The 15,814-nt window shown below is 49.1% G+C and overlaps 2 protein-coding genes across 3 annotated transcripts; one reads left to right on the forward strand and one right to left on the reverse strand.

Moving 5' to 3' along the window:
- Window positions 1-1,363: 1,363 nt before the first annotated feature.
- Window positions 1,364-4,391, forward strand: GUCA1A (guanylate cyclase activator 1A). Its single transcript, XM_031605990.2, has 4 exons — window positions 1,364-1,814; window positions 3,076-3,225; window positions 3,821-3,911; window positions 4,231-4,391. The coding sequence occupies exons 1-4, from the start codon at window positions 1,617-1,619 to the stop codon at window positions 4,389-4,391; spliced, it is 600 nt and encodes a 199-aa protein (XP_031461850.1). The 5' UTR covers window positions 1,364-1,616.
- Window positions 4,392-7,500: 3,109 nt separating this feature from the next.
- GUCA1B (guanylate cyclase activator 1B) lies at window positions 7,501-15,607 on the reverse strand. 2 transcript variants are annotated; one of them, XM_090124635.1, is made up of 5 exons: window positions 13,286-15,607; window positions 12,291-12,592; window positions 11,338-11,487; window positions 9,961-10,075; window positions 7,501-9,399 (listed from the first exon to the last, which is right to left on the reverse strand). In XM_090124635.1, the coding sequence occupies exons 2-5, from the start codon at window positions 12,492-12,494 to the stop codon at window positions 9,272-9,274; spliced, it is 597 nt and encodes a 198-aa protein (XP_089980761.1). In that variant the 5' UTR covers window positions 12,495-12,592; window positions 13,286-15,607; the 3' UTR covers window positions 7,501-9,271. The 2 variants fall into 2 exon arrangements, with proteins under 2 accessions (XP_089980761.1, XP_031461824.1); XM_031605964.2 differs by lacking the exon at window positions 13,286-15,607 and having other exon boundaries at window positions 12,291-13,271.
- Window positions 15,608-15,814: the final 207 nt, after the last annotated feature.

Consider the following 15,814-nt stretch of genomic DNA (forward strand, 5'->3'; position numbering starts at 1 on the left):
GAAGGCATAGATCAGAAGTGACATGGAGCCAAGGGATGAGCCATAGCACTGCTCACAGGGCTGCCCTACACACAGGGAAGTTATTATTCCCTGGGTGGCTGGCACATCTCTGTGCTGCTCTCCCGGAGGCACAGGAAGCATCCCAGCCTTGTGTTCCAGATGCAGTGTTAGCAAAGCCTCTGGAAACTGTTGGTGAGCTCACACCCACCCCTAGCATGCAACTCTGCCTCTATTAATGGGCACCCAACAACTGCAAGGGCTGGCAGTGCTTTGGGACAGGCTGCCCCATAGAGGCTCCCTCTGCACCAGGTGCTGGGCACAGCAGGAGCTGAGGCAGCCACAGGCAGGAGCAGGATTAGTACATCCAATTACAGTTCCTCGATCTAATTCCTTTTTCATAACTGTTTTATGCTTATGTAATGCCACCTACCAGAGCAGACTTATTCCTGATTTACTTCAATGCAGGCTCAACACCAGGCTCTGCAGGCAAAGCTGGGCTCTTCGTCTTAAGGCTGTGATCTAAATGCAGAGGTGCCATGGGACAGGTTCCCTATGGGCAGCTCCACAATGACAGTGCTAGCAGAAGGCCCATGCCACATCCTCAGGATATGCCCTGTGATCTCCCAGTCCTCCTCTGGGTGCTGTGAGGGTGGGTGTGGGGCTCACAGTGGTGCAGGAGCTTCCATGTACAGCATCTGGCAGCTGCATTCACATTTACATTTTGCCATTTAAAGGAATGATGTTGCTTGTGTCCATCTCAGCACACTGAATATACCCCAACAGCATCCCTGATAGGAGCCAAAATGGAAATTTCCCTCTCTGAATTTCAAATTGATTTGAATGAGAGAGGCTGTGGATGCCCCGTCCATCCCTGGAGGTGTTCAAGGCCAGGTTGGATGGGGCCCTGGGCAGCCTGGGCTGGTATGAAATGGGGAGGTTGGTGGCCCTGCCTGTAGGAGTTGGAGATTCGTGATCCTTGAGATCCCTTCCAACCCTGGCCATTCTGTGATTCTGTGATTCCCACCCAGGAATCTTCCAGTAGAATAAGAGCAATAAGGTGACACCACCACAACATCTGAGTGCTTTTCTCTTTCTTTGACATTGATTTTGGTGCAAAAGCTGTTTTTCGTGTGAGCCCACAGAAAACTGTAAGTGAAGTGGATTAGGAGCTTACACCGTCACGGAGCAACTTCTGCCCTCCTAATCTTCTGCTGGGCTGTAATCTGCAAGACTTTCCCATTTTACCTCCTTTCTATTTTAAACCTGAATGCTTAATGCTCCTGGTGGGGGTCCATCCTGCTCCTCATTGGCTGAGGGAGGATTTGCAGGTACTTAAATGGCACCCTCTGCTCTGTGTCTTTGTGCTTTTTGGTTGTTGTGCTTTTACATTTGCCTGAAGAGAGAAAGGAACCCGTATCCATCACCACCACTGCTGGACTGGGACCAGCAACGAGGCACTTTAAAGGTGAGAAGGAGAACTTCAAAGCCCCAAAACTTCAGAACTCACCCACCAACCTGAGAACTCACCCACCAACCTGAGAACTCACCCACCAACCTCAGAACTCACCCACCAACCTCCAGTTTTGCCTGCAAAGTGACCAGCGCTCTGTGTGGAGATGGGGAACATGGATGGGAAAGCAGTGGAGGAGCTGAGTGCCACCGAATGCCACCAGTGGTACAAGAAGTTCATGACGGAGTGCCCATCAGGCCAGCTCACCCTCTATGAGTTCAAACAGTTTTTTGGCTTGAAAAACCTGAGCCCGTCAGCGAACAAATACGTTGAGCAAATGTTTGAGACGTTTGACTTTAATAAGGTAAATATTGTCCTTCCCACTCTGCTCTGTGGGTTGGCTGCGTGCTGTTCCGTGCGCGGTGGCGGGTGTTGGCAGTGTAGGTGTGCATCTGCAATGCATGGCCTGATTGTCTGCAGGCTCATAGATTGTAATTAGGCAATGTGAAGAAATGCAATAGGGCATCAGTCAGCAGAGCCTCCTCACCCGCTGATTGCTCTGGAAGAGGCTCTCCAAGGATTGATATTTCCCTTTGAATTTAAAGTTATTAAATTTGTAGGGTTTTATTGGGCAGGATGCGATCCCTTTAAAATGAGGTGCCCTCAAAGCCTTGGTGTTGTGACACCTTCTGCTTCTTGCAGAAGCCCAGCATGGCACAAACAACGCTTTGCAGCACAGCTTGGGTGTGTTTTTCTGTTGTTATGAATTGTAAATGGATTGCAATGTCATTGATTCTGTTGCGTGTGCTCTGCACTGGCAAGGAGCTGCCATTCCCCGCAGAGGTTTGCATGCAGGGCCTGAGCACCAGTGAGATGAGGAGGATGCTTCATGCTTAGTGGGCTTAATCCCACTGAAATAATACAATTTAGGTTATAAATCCTCCAAGTGGTTTTGCTTACACCCAGGCCCTTTCCTTGCTCACTGCCTGGTGTTTGATTCCGTGCCTGGAAGAGGAATTGATGCTCAGCAGATCCCTGCTGGGAAGGGCTCAGCAGCGATTTGCACTAATCCAGCAGTGGAGCAGAGCAGATGATCCCTTCTGGAAGCTGCTCCATGGGACAGCCCAGGGCTTTGTTCATTGACAAAGCACCACCTTACTCTCTCTAGAAGACTTTCCATGGTTTTGTAGCATGTACCATCTTCCATTGAAGCGATTTGGATGGGAAGGCTGTGGTATCAATATCAATGGCACCGTGCCATTGAATCGCTCTGCATTTCAGCAAACCTCCCAGACACGGAGCAGCATGCAGAAGCAGCAGGCTGCTGGCAATGGAGCACAGCCCAGGGCAGCTCTGCATGGCCAGGGGTCCCTCCTGGGTTTGCTTCTCTCCTGGAGCTTTGCAGACAAACCCCTTGACAGCAGAGAGGAGCTGTTACGTGCAGAGAGCAAAACGTTGGGTGATCCATCATAAGCCTGCTCCTCTTTGACCTCTGAATTACTGCTGCTTTGCGTAGCAAGATTCCTTTAGCATGGGGAGATTTGAGGCTCATTAATCCCTCGCCAGGTACGTACGTCAAGTTTGCTCATCATGGCTCTGTATAGATTAAATCCTTCTGCTTCTAGGATGGCTACATAGATTTCATGGAATATGTGGCAGCCCTGAGCTTGGTCCTGAAAGGCAAAGTGGATCAGAAGCTGCGATGGTATTTCAAACTCTATGATGTAGATGGGAACGGCTGCATTGACCGGGGAGAATTGCTAAACATCATCAAAGTGAGTGGGTTCTGCTTTTCCTGCTTCTTCCACAGACGAGGCTTATTAGACACGGGTGGAGAGAGGCTGCAATGGGAACATCCCAACCCAACAGACAACTCCCTGTAAATCAGCAGGCACTGCCCAGTGCTCCCAAACCACCCTCCACAGAGCACTGTGTCTCACCTGGGACCTGTGTCACCCTGACCCTAACCCTAACCCAACCCTAATCCTAACTCAACTCCAACCCTCACCCTGGCCTTAGCCCCCGCCTTGAGCTGCCCCCCACCTTGGTGCACAGTGAGCCCCTTGTGATGGCATGCTGTGTGAGCATGGCCACTGCAGCCTGGGCTGAGATAAGCACTTGAATTTAATCTAAGGATTTGCAGAGGTGAAGGGCTCCTGGCTTATCCCAGTATGCCCACTTAAGCTTTTAATGCATTGAGTGCAATTCAAAGTGATTTTAATCTCCATTTTTTTTAGAAAGGACTTACTTGTCCCTTCCAGAACCTAAATGTCTGGAAAAAAGTGTCTCATGTCAGATCACTGAGCTTCTTGTAGCAATACAGAAACCTGCACAGCATTCAGTACCATTCTGTGTCTCCTTTCTTTCCAGGCCATCCGAGCCATCAACCGCTGCAATGAAGCCATGACAGCTGAGGAGTTCACAAACATGGTGTTTGATAAAATTGATATCAATGGGGATGGTAAGGAAGTTTCCCATGCAACGTTAAGCTCTGCCCTCTCCTTCTCCTTCCCTGCAGCCCAATTTGCTGGAGCAATCCTGGGTGTTGGGTGCCCATAGCAGTGGGTGAGGGGAAGGTTTGGCTCCCACTGCCCTTCCATAGGTTCCTGTGGGCACCAGGGGGACACTGCAGTGTGGGGCTGAGCTGCAGTGGGGCTGGGCTGAGTGCTGTGGTTCAGCCTGTGCCACAACTCCTGGGCTGGTGTGGGAGCTGTGGGTGGAGGATGAGGGCTGCAGGACATAATGAGACCTAACGAAGCCCTTCTGGCTGTGTGTCACAGGTGAGCTTTCACTGGAGGAGTTCATGGAGGGTGTCCAAAAGGATGAGGTGCTGCTCGACATCCTCACCCGCAGCCTGGACCTGACACATATTGTGAAATTAATCCAGAACGACGGGAAGAACCCACACGCTCCGGAGGAGGCAGAGGAGGCTGCCCAGTAAACTCCAGGACACATTCCCTCAAACTTTTCTTCCCCCTTCCTTTGCATTATTGACACAAAATGGGCTGTGACTGCGGGAGCTGGGGACTGTCCCAGTGCCAATCTGATGCTGCGATGGAGCACTGGGCACCCCATGAGCACAGGGACTGATGTCCCCTCCGAACACTTGGCCCTGCTGACACACAGCACTGTGGGGGGAGCACGGGGGGGTCGATGCAGCATGGCATGCTAGGGACATGGCTGTGCCACGCTGCTGCAGGGCCACCAGCGCCCACCCCAACTTGGGTGCCTCTGAAGGTCACTGCTGTGTAGGGGTGTGCAAAGCCCCACCTCTGTGGGCAGGGAGAGCTGCAGCACGCAGGGTTCAGGTACATTAGAGCAGTCAGAGCTCTCACCAAGCCAGTGGCCAATGCCAGCACCCACACAGCACATGCATCTGGATGGGAGCTCAGCTCACACGAGGACTCCGCTCCTCAGTGGGGGCTCCGTGGGGTACAGAGCTGCTGCAAGCAGGAATAGGGCATGTGTCTGACTGCAGAGACCCCAGCTGGTCCTCTGCACAGGGATAATGTCCCTTTGAAGAGCAGAGCGGTGTTTGCTTGTGCCCAAAAAGCAGATCTGAGAGTCTCTTTCCGTATGTATTTTCAGAGTATTCTCAATGTTTTCCCCAAAAGCAAACGGCTTTGGTCACACATTCTTTGACTTGTTGCTATTACATTAGCAATCATTAGTGATAACATAAGACAAAAAACATCTCTGAGTTATGTAAAGGAGAGAGGTGAATGCAGTGGCTTTTCTTTGTTTTAAAGCATTAAAAACACAGAATGGTGCCTTTTTTCTAACAACAGTCAGAACTTGAAGGGTATGCTCATACCTGGAACGGTCGCAATGGCAGTAACCCCAGAGGGACCAGGTCAGGAATTCTCCTGCTTGTCTCATCACCCACCCAACAAACAAAACCTTGCAATGCTGGTTTTGTGGCACCCTCCAGCATCCGCTGCTTTCTGCAGGCAGCAATGGTCTCCATGCAGTTGGGTGTGCTGCAGAGATGGGCTCCATGAATAACCCCAGCTGTGGGGAGCAGGCAGCCCCAGCACCCAAACACCCACCCAGCCCTCCCTCCAGCACCCTGAAGTTTCCTCATCTGCTGGGAGCTGATTTCAGCACGATGAGGCAATGCAAGGCACCAGGAAGGAGCTCTTGCCCACCCGATGGACTTTGTTGTGTATCTCTGGATGCTTGCAATTCACAAGCGAATTTTTTGGTCCTTTTTTTTTTTCTTTTTTTCCCTGTGCACATTTTTCATGTGGGGGCAACTGTACCTGGAAGCTTTTGTACTTCCGATCTTATAGTGAATTAATAAAGGTGTTTTACAAAATCATTTCACCTGGTGCTTTTCTCTTTCTATCAATCACTCCTCCTTCCAGCGGAACAGGTTAACTCTCTGACACAAGCTCTGACACAACCTTTGTTTTTGCTTTGTCCTTCTGCAAGAACAGCACAAGGAGCCCTGGTTTCTCACAGTGAGCACTGCCTGCTGCTCTGAGTGCTGTTTGCATTGAGCAGGTTTAGCTTTCTTTAAGCAGAACTCAGCCCTGGCTACTCCTGGTGCTGTGCTCTGAGCTCTGCTTTATTTCCTGGCCTTCCCAGGCTCCTGCTGCTTTCCCTCTGTTTCCTTCTGTCCCCATCCTGCCCCTGTTTGCTGCCCAGGGGAGCAGAGAGATGCTCTGCACTCCCAAGTTGCTTCAAGAAGCCCCAACACACCCAATTTCAATGGCATAGGAACCCCTAAAGACAAAGCTCCTCTAAAAGGTTCTGAGAAGCCCAGCTGGCACCTTGCACCCCTCAACACTGCTCTCAGGAGGATGTTTTCTCAGCCCCGACAAAAACAAAGTATAAGCAATGAAAAACTAACATTGTGACTCCCTAATCATGCAGAATTGGTTTATTTTTCTTTTCCAAATGGCAGCAGCTGTGCTGGAGCCACAGACGTGCTGTCAGTGATGCCAACAGGGAGCGATGCGCAGCGCAACCCCTGCACTGAGCAGAGGATGTTGGGAGCAGTGGGTGCACCCATGGGGTTGGTTTTCAATACTCCCAAGGGGATCCCAGCTGCTCTGGGGATGAGCTGCACACAACCTTCTCCCCTGGGCAGCCACAGAGCCCCAGCAACACACAGGTGAGCCTCACCTCCCAGAATATGGACACAGATAAATAAAAAGCGTGGCTAAGTGCAGTGTAACCACTCTCTGTCCTTCTCAGCTTCATGATTTCGGCTGCTCAGAGCTGCACTCAGCACGTTCCCTCCCGCAGCATTTGAGGATGCAGTGCTCCCCACTCACAGCCCCTCACTCTCAGCCACCTGCAGCTTCCCAACCCGCTTATTTCACCTTCAATCCCACCCAACCCTGCGTGCATCAAACCTCAGAGCTGACGGTAAGGAGCTCAGAAAATCAGATGGCATTTGCCCTCTCCAAGCCATCCTGTTTCCCCATTTAGACCAACAAGAAATCCGATCAACCAAATCCAATTCCAGCTGGGCTGCGAGTCTGGAAAATGGATTATGCAGAATGTCTGACTTCAGTACCTTGATGTAAGTGTGAGCTGAATTTGGGAGGAGATCAAAGCCTTTATACCTGTGGATTTAAAAGGAGGACCGAGACCAAAGCACCTTGTGATTTCTCAACAAAAGATCACAAGATTGGGAAGAGATTTTCCGCTGAGCTGCTGCAGCTCAAGTGCCTCTGTTGTCCCCATCACTGCCGGCGTCCTGCAGCTGAGTCCCAAACGTTTTTTTGGGTCCTTCCTGAGCCCTCACAGGGATGAACCAGAGGCCATCTCACTGTGACCCTCAGCTCACAGTATTGTCATTTTCCATTCAGAAAAGGAGTATTGATCACACACACACTTGCCATGTCATTGCATAGCAGCCATACAGAACTCTATTCCTGCTCTGTGTCTGCAACACCATTCCCACCTCTGCCTCACCCAGGTCAGCTGCTGCCCTTAACTCCCATTACTTCCCTTAAACTCATTATCTCATTCCTAAACACCAGAATGGTGGTCAGATATTCTGGTCTCCAGCTTCATTCGAGCGAAAAATAACTGCTAAAAACCAACTTTTAATAAACCAACCTTTATTAAATGCACGATACAAAACTCCTGGCACCATCTGCTTGGTGTTAGGATGCCCTCTACCACCCCAATGCAGGAGTGCGTGCACAGAGATGCACAGCTGCCTGCCCCACTGGGAAGCAGGGCACCAAAACCCACAGCATTTTGGTTAAACCACGGCTGTGAAACTACAGTAACAACAGAACCATTTGAGTTAAGAACTGTGAGAAGCAGAAATGAAGCGACACATTGCCTGAGATGCTGAAATGTGAGGGTTTGATTTGTATTCTGCCATGAGAACGTTTGTCCGAGAGGCTGAAAATCAGCAAATCTTGTCCCCCAGGTCTCCATATCAGCTGGAAGGGAGATGTTTCTTTCAGGTGGATAAACTGTTGACTTGAATGAGCCTTGAACACTTCCTTACAGCAGCACAAGCGAGGAGTCTAATCTGCTCTGATAAGCAGGCATGCCATGAGTGAGAGTGTATTTACAGAGAGCTCTCAGAAAGGCTGTTTCAAAGTGGAAACCTACGTGCATTTGGTCTCCAGCACTGTGCCCTACCCTAAACACTTCCTCCTAATCCTGGACTTAAACATTGGTTAAGTGGACTAAACTGCAAACCAGCAAAGTGGTCACCTGGTGAAAGGTACTACTGTCATGATTAAAGGCCACAAAAAAACCCACAAAAACAAAAGAAAGATTGCCAGCTTCTTCATGGATGTGGCTTGGCTCAGTGATCCCATGGGAAAAGTAAAACAGGAAAGCTCGGGTTATTTTGCAGGTGAATATTTTCTTGTAAAGAAAAAATACTTTGAAAAATAAATCCAAGGGAAGTGAACCAAAGAATGAGGCCAACTCAAATTCTTTCATACAGGTCTGTAGGTATACGGGTCAGCTGTAAGAACAGCAGAGCTCAACCTCCAGGCTGTGCCAATTTTCTCTCTGCAGAGTGGCTCAGTGGAAGTCCAGTGTAAAACCACTGCACCCCTTCAGTAATACAGTGGATTTGTCTGTCCTCTCCCGTTCTCCAGCCCTGCCAGCTGAGCAGTGTCACCTCCTCATGGCAGTGACACCCTGAGCTCATCCTGCTCTTCCTGCAGCCCTTGTCCCACGTGCAAGGAGCAGAATCTGCTCTGCAGAGGGAGGCACTCACACTGACTGCTCCCCCTGCCCAGCCCATGTGCTGCCTTTTCCTCAGCTGTGTGCAGCTTTGGCTTACACTGAATATAAACCTTATCATCTACAATACAATGGTGTTCAATCACTTTACATTATTAGTAGTATAATCCACTAAACATGCATACACTTTTTGAACCATAACAGTATTCCAGATGGTGCAGACTGACATCAGAGCACCCCTATTGCTGCTGGGTTAGCATCTGTTATCTGCAGATATCAATGATGCTGCCCTGCACAGAGATGGCACTGCCACATCAGGACTTCTCACTTCCCTGCTCTGCTGCCTGGAGCAGATGCTGCCCAGGTCCTGCTCCACTTCACCATGGAAAGTTTGCTCCTCGGGGTGTAACCAAAACCCAGAGTGGCATTGTGTACACACAGAGACTTATTCACCAGCCAGAAATAGTCCCTGGGTCCCAGGAGTCCTCGCAGCACATGGGTTTAGAGTGAGATATGGCTTCTTCAGCCACTGCAGTTTTCATCTGGATGCTGAGATTGTATTGACAAGGAAAGCCACTACGCCCTGGAGTGAGAGAGCCACAGCCACAGTCTGCATCACATCTTCAGCCATATCAAAACTGGGCTCCCTCAAAACAAAGCACTTTTCCGCCTTTGCTCTGAGATCCATCCCCCGGGGTTTACATCCATTTGCAACATCTTCATCACCCACTTGTCCTTCCTGGCCCCATCGATGAACTCATCCAGGGACAGCTGCCCTGTGTGGGAGGTGAGGAGGACAGGACGGGGAGACAAAACAGAACAGATCAGACACAAGAAGAGGACAACAGGAAGTGAAAACCACCTCCTGTGTTCTCCCCATACAAACTCTACAGGTCAGCTGGCTAAAAAAGGCCAATAACGGGGTTCATTCATTCATCCCCTCCATTCATTCCATTCCCCCACCCCTTTGGATAGCATGCAATGCCATGTTAGCTCACAAGGCTGAGCCAGGATCACAAGCACACCCCGCAGGCACCATTGGGCTGCAGTTTACAGGCTGGGATGCACTCTGTGGCTGCTGTGGGCAATCAGAGAACAATGCTGGTGCAGCATGCAAACAGAACAGTGATATTTTACATTAAAATAAGAACAGATTTCCTCCTGCTGTACCAAGCTGCTCTCAGCTCTGACCATGTACAGACCAGAACCAAACCCAACTTGTCTGAGTAATGCGATCATTCTAAGCGATTTCTTGATAAACATAATTAAAACCAGCCTGCCCAGCAGAGATAACTTTTCATTATGCATGAATGCAATCTGAACCATCAGTTCCTTACCATCCCCATTCTCATCCACCAGCTGAAATATCCTGTCCACAACCTCCTCTGGTGTGAGCAGTGGGGTCCTCTCCTCCACCTCTGATCGACACACTTTCTTCAGCTTGTAGATGGACTGAAAGGAAGAGCACAAGTCAGAAAAAAGGCTTGGAAAATGAAGAGCGGTGATGAAATTCATTGTTTTACCAGCAGTGCAGAGACTTTTTACAAAGGCTGCAGCTTTAACCTCTTTTGAGAAAGATCCAGTTCTGATCTTATGCTCACACAACTGATTGCTTTATCTGCGCCTTGAAGCTGTTTACTTCCCTCACAGAATCTGGTCAAGACCTCAGAACCCCCTTGCAAAGAAAAGGCAAGAGTTTCAGATTGGAAAAACTGGCTTTTCAATATGACTTTTTCCTAAGGCCAGAGCAGAGCCAAAGCCAGGCTCACCTCCATTTCCCAGCTCCCAGCTGGAGATGCAAGCCCCAAACCTGCAGCATCACATACCCTAACTCCTGCTTCATTCTGTCATTAGAAAATGGCATTTTCCACCTCCGCCTGACATGACAGCCACCTGCTCATCATTATCTCTGCTCATTAGGCTGAAGAGTTCTGTCTGATGTCTTCCCAGAGAGGGGATTAGCGAGGGCCTAACGCAGCTCTGGCCAATTCCAGTCTGACCTCAAAACCATAATTGAACCTGCCCAGGTCTGGCTCCCAGATGCTCCCCAGCTGCCCCTGCAGGTGACACACTGGTTGCTATTTCCCAGCTGCTGGCTATCCAAAGGACTTGATTTCCACAGCTGATTTCTTTTGGTATTGCATTTACCCCCAAATCCTAAAATATCATACAAGCACCAGTTGAACCTCATAAATATGGCCATGAAAGGGTGAAGCTGTGACTGGCACACTCCCTGAGGGTTTACCTGAAGTTAAAGGCCAGTTACCTGTATCTGCCTGCTAACCCACATGGCTCCTCGCACACCTTCGCAGTCACTAATTAAAACTAAGCACGGAACAGAAACCCAGAAAGGACTAATTACAAATGGGATTTCTCTGCTAGTTTGTGCCTCCCAGCGTATTCTCAGCTGCTGTGCAGTCAGGAAGCCTGGCTGCTGGGAGGAGCAGGGCTGAAGCATTCTTCCCTTGGCCAGGACAGCGGGTTCTGATGTAAAACATCTGACAGAAAGGTCTGAGCAGAAACCCAGAGCTCACAGCACTGCTGTTCTCATTGCTGGGCTCCACCAACCCTCTGACCCTTCACCAGGGTCAGGCGCTGTCGCTTTGCTGCCCACGGCTGCCTTGAAACCTCAGTTATCACAAAAACTGAACGCATCACAACGTTGCCAAAGAACTGTGATTGCTGAAACGAGAGATGAGGCAATGCCGACTTACCTCAACAATTTCTAGCAGCTCAGGTTTGTCTATGCAGCCATTCCCATCCTTGTCATACACTTTGAACGTCCACCTCAGCTTGTGCTCCAGTTTTCCCCGTAAAACAAGATTCAAGGCAGCCACGTATTCCAGAAAATCGATGGTGTTATCCTGAAGGAAAAGAGAGTCTCACTGATGCTTAACTGGCCACAACTGAGAGAAAACCGCTTGCAAAACCTCAGTGCAAAACTGCCAGACGATACTGCATGGGCTGAGAGTATCTGGGCTGCTTTGAATACAGTCAAGAGGTTCAGAAAAATAAGACTGTCAAGCATCCCTTACCCATTTCAAGATGAGAAAGGCAAACGTATTACATTTCTGTGAATATTACAGGAGAGCATTATGCTATCTTTTGTACTAATATATGAGAATGTATAAACTGCAACTAAACCAGAAAGCCTGCTTGCCCAGGAGCCCTGGGGAAAGCACCTGAGGAAAGGGTGCCTCATTTTCCCTACAGCAAAGGGAATCCAAACCAGGAGGTCTGAATTGGACAACATTCCTTTGCTTCTGAGCAACTGCAATCAATGTTTTGTTACATGCCACCTGCATACATGTACACACGCTTCTTCAACTGCATATCAAGTCACTGTAACCCCCCTGGCACAACAGATTTTTTCCCACTCAGCCTTTGATAATTGGATGTCCCTTCATTAATATTGTCACAAATACGACTGCCCACACTTAAACCTTTCAATCCATCTACAAATGCTCCAATAAGGATGTTTTCTGCCTTTAGTCAGTATGCAGATTTGTGAAGCCATCCCAGCCCATGCAGAACACTGCAGTACGTGCCCCTTCTGTCCCATTAGAGAACCATGACATGGGTGGGAGCTGCACCAGAAGACCTGCATCTTGCAGGAGGAAAGGTGCTGATCACTGACAAACTGATATAAGACCTCCTCACCGCTTACCCCATTCTTATCAAAAGCTCTGAACATGTTTTCAATGTACTCTGCTGCTTCATGGTTATCCTGGACGCCGAAGAACCTCTTGAATTCATGCATGAAGAGGGTTCCGCTGGGACATTCAACCACAAATTTCTTATACCATTCCTGCAATTCAGCAACATCGATCTCTGTCTGTTCCCCTTCAGCGTTGGTGAACTGCTGTCCCATTTTGTTCCGTGAGAGAAGAGAAAATCCAAATTCCTTTGCTTGTACGCTCCTTTATAACACCTTCAGTTGCTTTTTCTTTTCCTGGCTGTTCCGCGCCTCTATTTGATGTGAATATCGTGACTTTGCGTTGCTGCTGTCTTTTAATTTCTCCTTCCCCAGGCTGTGCCCACCTCCCCAGCTGCGTGCGCTCGCTCGGTGCTCACAGAGCTGTTCTCTGCGCTGGGGCAGAGCAGCATGTGGCAGCAGACACGTATAAAAATAACTAAGATCATTAGGAGATTCCCACCCATGAGCCACAGAGACCTTCAGATGTTCTGGGCTGTGCCCTATTTAGAAGCAGACTGCAGATGCTCGGGGTCCTCCTGCACATCTTCACGCTGAAGAATTTGGGAACTGAGCTTCCTTTTGCACATTGCCCACAAGTTGTGTTCACTTCATTATGTTTTTCATTAAGAAGAAGGATAATAAGCTCCCTCACATTAGTTTTTCTAATGGAGGCACACACCACCTGTTTGCAGGGAGTGCTCCAGCTTTTCAGTGAAATAAGGCAAGTGAATGAGAAACATTAAGAGCAAACCCTGATAAAACACACACAACTCCACTCACGTGAGAGAAGCTGCTGGGACTACTGACACATAAAATTGCCTACTACAAGCTTAACTCTACACAAAATGATAAAGAATTGAATACCCAGAGGCAAACGTTCCTATTGCTCTACATGGTGGACATTTTCAATGAAAAGCAACACGTCTTTTATTTCCTCTCTATATAGAAATGTGTATTTTTCAAACCTGAGGCCTCTTTATTCGTCTTCTGTGCGTTTTGCAGTTGAAGTGCTTCTGCTTGCCATGCCTAGCTATAACACTGACCTCCTCTTGCTTTGTAGAAGCCTGGTATGGGGCTGCTCACAGCCACCTGCTGCCAAAAACCCCCTTCCCATCACTGTTCCCTATTCCTGCTGGGGCTGCCAGCCCTGATCCTCATCATCCCAGGTGTTTTGAAACTGACCACTTATCTGTGTCAGCTGGAAAGAAATGACCTGTAGCTAAAAATGTGCCTGAGCCAGGCTGATAGCTAGATAGGATTCTCCTTTTAAGAGGATTGGAGTAGCGTTAATAGGAAACAATAGACTCCCCATTATAATAATATTAAAGACCAGCAGGATTTAAGCTGTTCTTTTTTGGAAGCAGATTGGCTTGGGAAGAAGAGTTTCTAATATGGAAAAACAGAGGTCAACAGTCAGTCTAAAATTTGCTGCTGTGGGAGTATTTTGCATCTGCAGTGGGGCTTCCTCTTAATCTGCTTACTGTCAATGAGCTGCCAATAGCAGTGCGTGTGCATGGGGAGATACCTGTGTGTGTGTGCATGCAGATCTGCAGAAGCAGAGCACAGCTGTGGGTGTCAGTAATTCTCAGTGTGTGAGGATGCCCAGGCAGTGAATGATGGATTCACTTCAGGTTCTTAAACACGCCGAGGACAAAAGTTGCTCAGCAGTAATAGCGATGGGTGGGGAAGACCAGGGGAATTGTTGGGAAGGGTAAGGCTCTTCTCTTTCAATTAAAGTCAACTATTTTGGCTTGCTAATTTGGAGGAATCGTGTTTGTCCCTCTCTGCACGTAGAATGCAATGGGATTACTAAGATTAATCTTTCCAAGTGCTGTGGACAAGTTTCACCCCCCTGACTGTGAGATAACTCATTGGCAATGGAGCACTGTGACACCTGAACTTCATAGGATCTGTCCATCAGCGCTCACCATTCAGCCAGACCTGCTGGAAAGCACCTTTGCCAACCAACTGTTACTGTGGTATTTCATTTGTTGTATTCCCCATTCCATTTACCACATGAAGCTTTTTCCTCAATTGACATTCCTTCATTCATTTCATCTGATACCTGGGGAGGGCACGGCTCTATCTGGGTCAAAGAGCCTCCAAGAAGCAGAGCTGCTTCTGCTGGGAAGTGAGTTAGGGGACTCTGCATGCTCCTGCATTGCACTGGAGGGCTCTGCACGGCTCTGAAGCACATTGAAGGGTTCTGCACCATTTTGTGCAGCGCTCCTGTGAGCGGCTGCAGGCTGGAATGTGAGCACTGAGAGTGCAAAACAAGACTGTGCATGCCTGGGACAGTATGCTGCCTCATTGCATAATTGTGTTTTGCCTTATGGGAACTTAGCAATCTGTTCCCAGGACAGAAAATGGCTCCTCATTGTTTCGATGACTACAAGCTTTTTTAGCCAGGAACAGAGGACTGAAAGAGACCTGAGCTACAAAGTCTGCCTGGTGCTGCTGCTCCTATCAGGGCATGCAATCAGGTTAATACAAGTACTGATGTTATTTTGGTGTTGAAATGAAATCTCATCGCTCCTGGTATGAAAATCGCCCTGCAGACACTCTTGCTGCCCAAAGCATGCGCTCTGCAGACCACAGACACTGCTGCTGCCCCCTGGCCAGCAGGACATCACTTTGTGCACAGTTTGTCAACCAAAGGAGTTCTCTGCATGCCTCAAAAAAATAGATGCAGGTCACTGTAATAAAGAGCCTGTAATAAAGGTTCTATTTGGCACCTTGAAGGGATCAATGCTTTATAGGGTGGTACCTTCTAAGAAATATCACATCAGAATGAGCAATTTGGGTGATGAGCTGCAAAGGGGAATATCTGATTACGCATCCCCACAGCATCGCCCATACGACTGAAACACTGCAGAGTTTCCCCGCCGACAGCGTGGAAAAAGAGACTGCTCCTTTCCTGTCAGCTCCCAGCACAACATGCTGCCACATGCTGCAGCAGTGCCCAGGAGGAACTTGGGGAAAAGCCCTGCAGAGCTCTGTGTTGTGTGCCTGGCAGCTGCAGCGCCCTTCCCAGAATCACAGAATGGCCAGGGTTGGAAGGGACCTCAAGGATCACGAAGCTCCAACCCCCTGCCACATGCAGGGCCACCAACCTCCCCATTTCATACCAGCCCAGGCTGCCCAGGGCCCCATCCAACCTGGCCTTGGACACCTCCAGGGATGGACGGGGCATCCACAGCCTCTCTGGGCAGCTGTTCCACCACTCTCATAGCAAAGAACTTCCCCCTGACATCCAACCTCGATCTTCCCTCTCTCAACTTCAAACCATTTCCCCTTGTCCTGCTGTTATCTACCCTTTCAAAGAGTTGATTCCCCCTGTTTGTAGGCTCCCTTTAGTACTGAAGGCTGCAATGATTCACCCTGCAGCCTTCTTTTCTCCAGGCTGAACAAGCCCAGCTCCCTCAGCCTGTCTTTGTAGGGAGGTGCTGCAGCCCCTGATCATCTTTGTGGCTCCTCTGGACCCTCTCCAACAG

The sequence above is a fragment of the Phasianus colchicus genome, chromosome 25 (genome assembly GCF_987193195.1).
Source record: "Phasianus colchicus chromosome 25, bPhaCol1.hap1.1, whole genome shotgun sequence".
NCBI classification, from domain to species: Eukaryota; Metazoa; Chordata; class Aves; order Galliformes; family Phasianidae; genus Phasianus; species Phasianus colchicus.

Bases quoted from the DNA above. Each gene is read 5' to 3' on its own strand.
- GUCA1A (XM_031605990.2), top strand. From the start codon at position 1,617: ATGGGGAACATGGATGGGAAAGCAGTGGAGGAGCTGAGTGCCACCGAA. The intron at 3,226-3,820 runs GTGAGTGGGTTC...CTTTCTTTCCAG, and splicing joins AATTGCTAAACATCATCAAA to GCCATCCGAGCCATCAACCG. The intron at 3,912-4,230 runs GTAAGGAAGTTT...TGTGTGTCACAG, and splicing joins AATTGATATCAATGGGGATG to GTGAGCTTTCACTGGAGGAG.
- GUCA1B (XM_090124635.1), bottom strand. From the start codon at position 12,494: ATGGGACAGCAGTTCACCAACGCTGAAGGGGAACAGACAGAGATCGAT. The intron at 11,488-12,290 runs GTAAGCGGTGAG...CTTTTCCTTCAG, and splicing joins GAGCTTTTGATAAGAATGGG to GATAACACCATCGATTTTCT. The intron at 10,076-11,337 runs GTAAGTCGGCAT...TCTTCCTTTCAG, and splicing joins AGCTGCTAGAAATTGTTGAG to TCCATCTACAAGCTGAAGAA.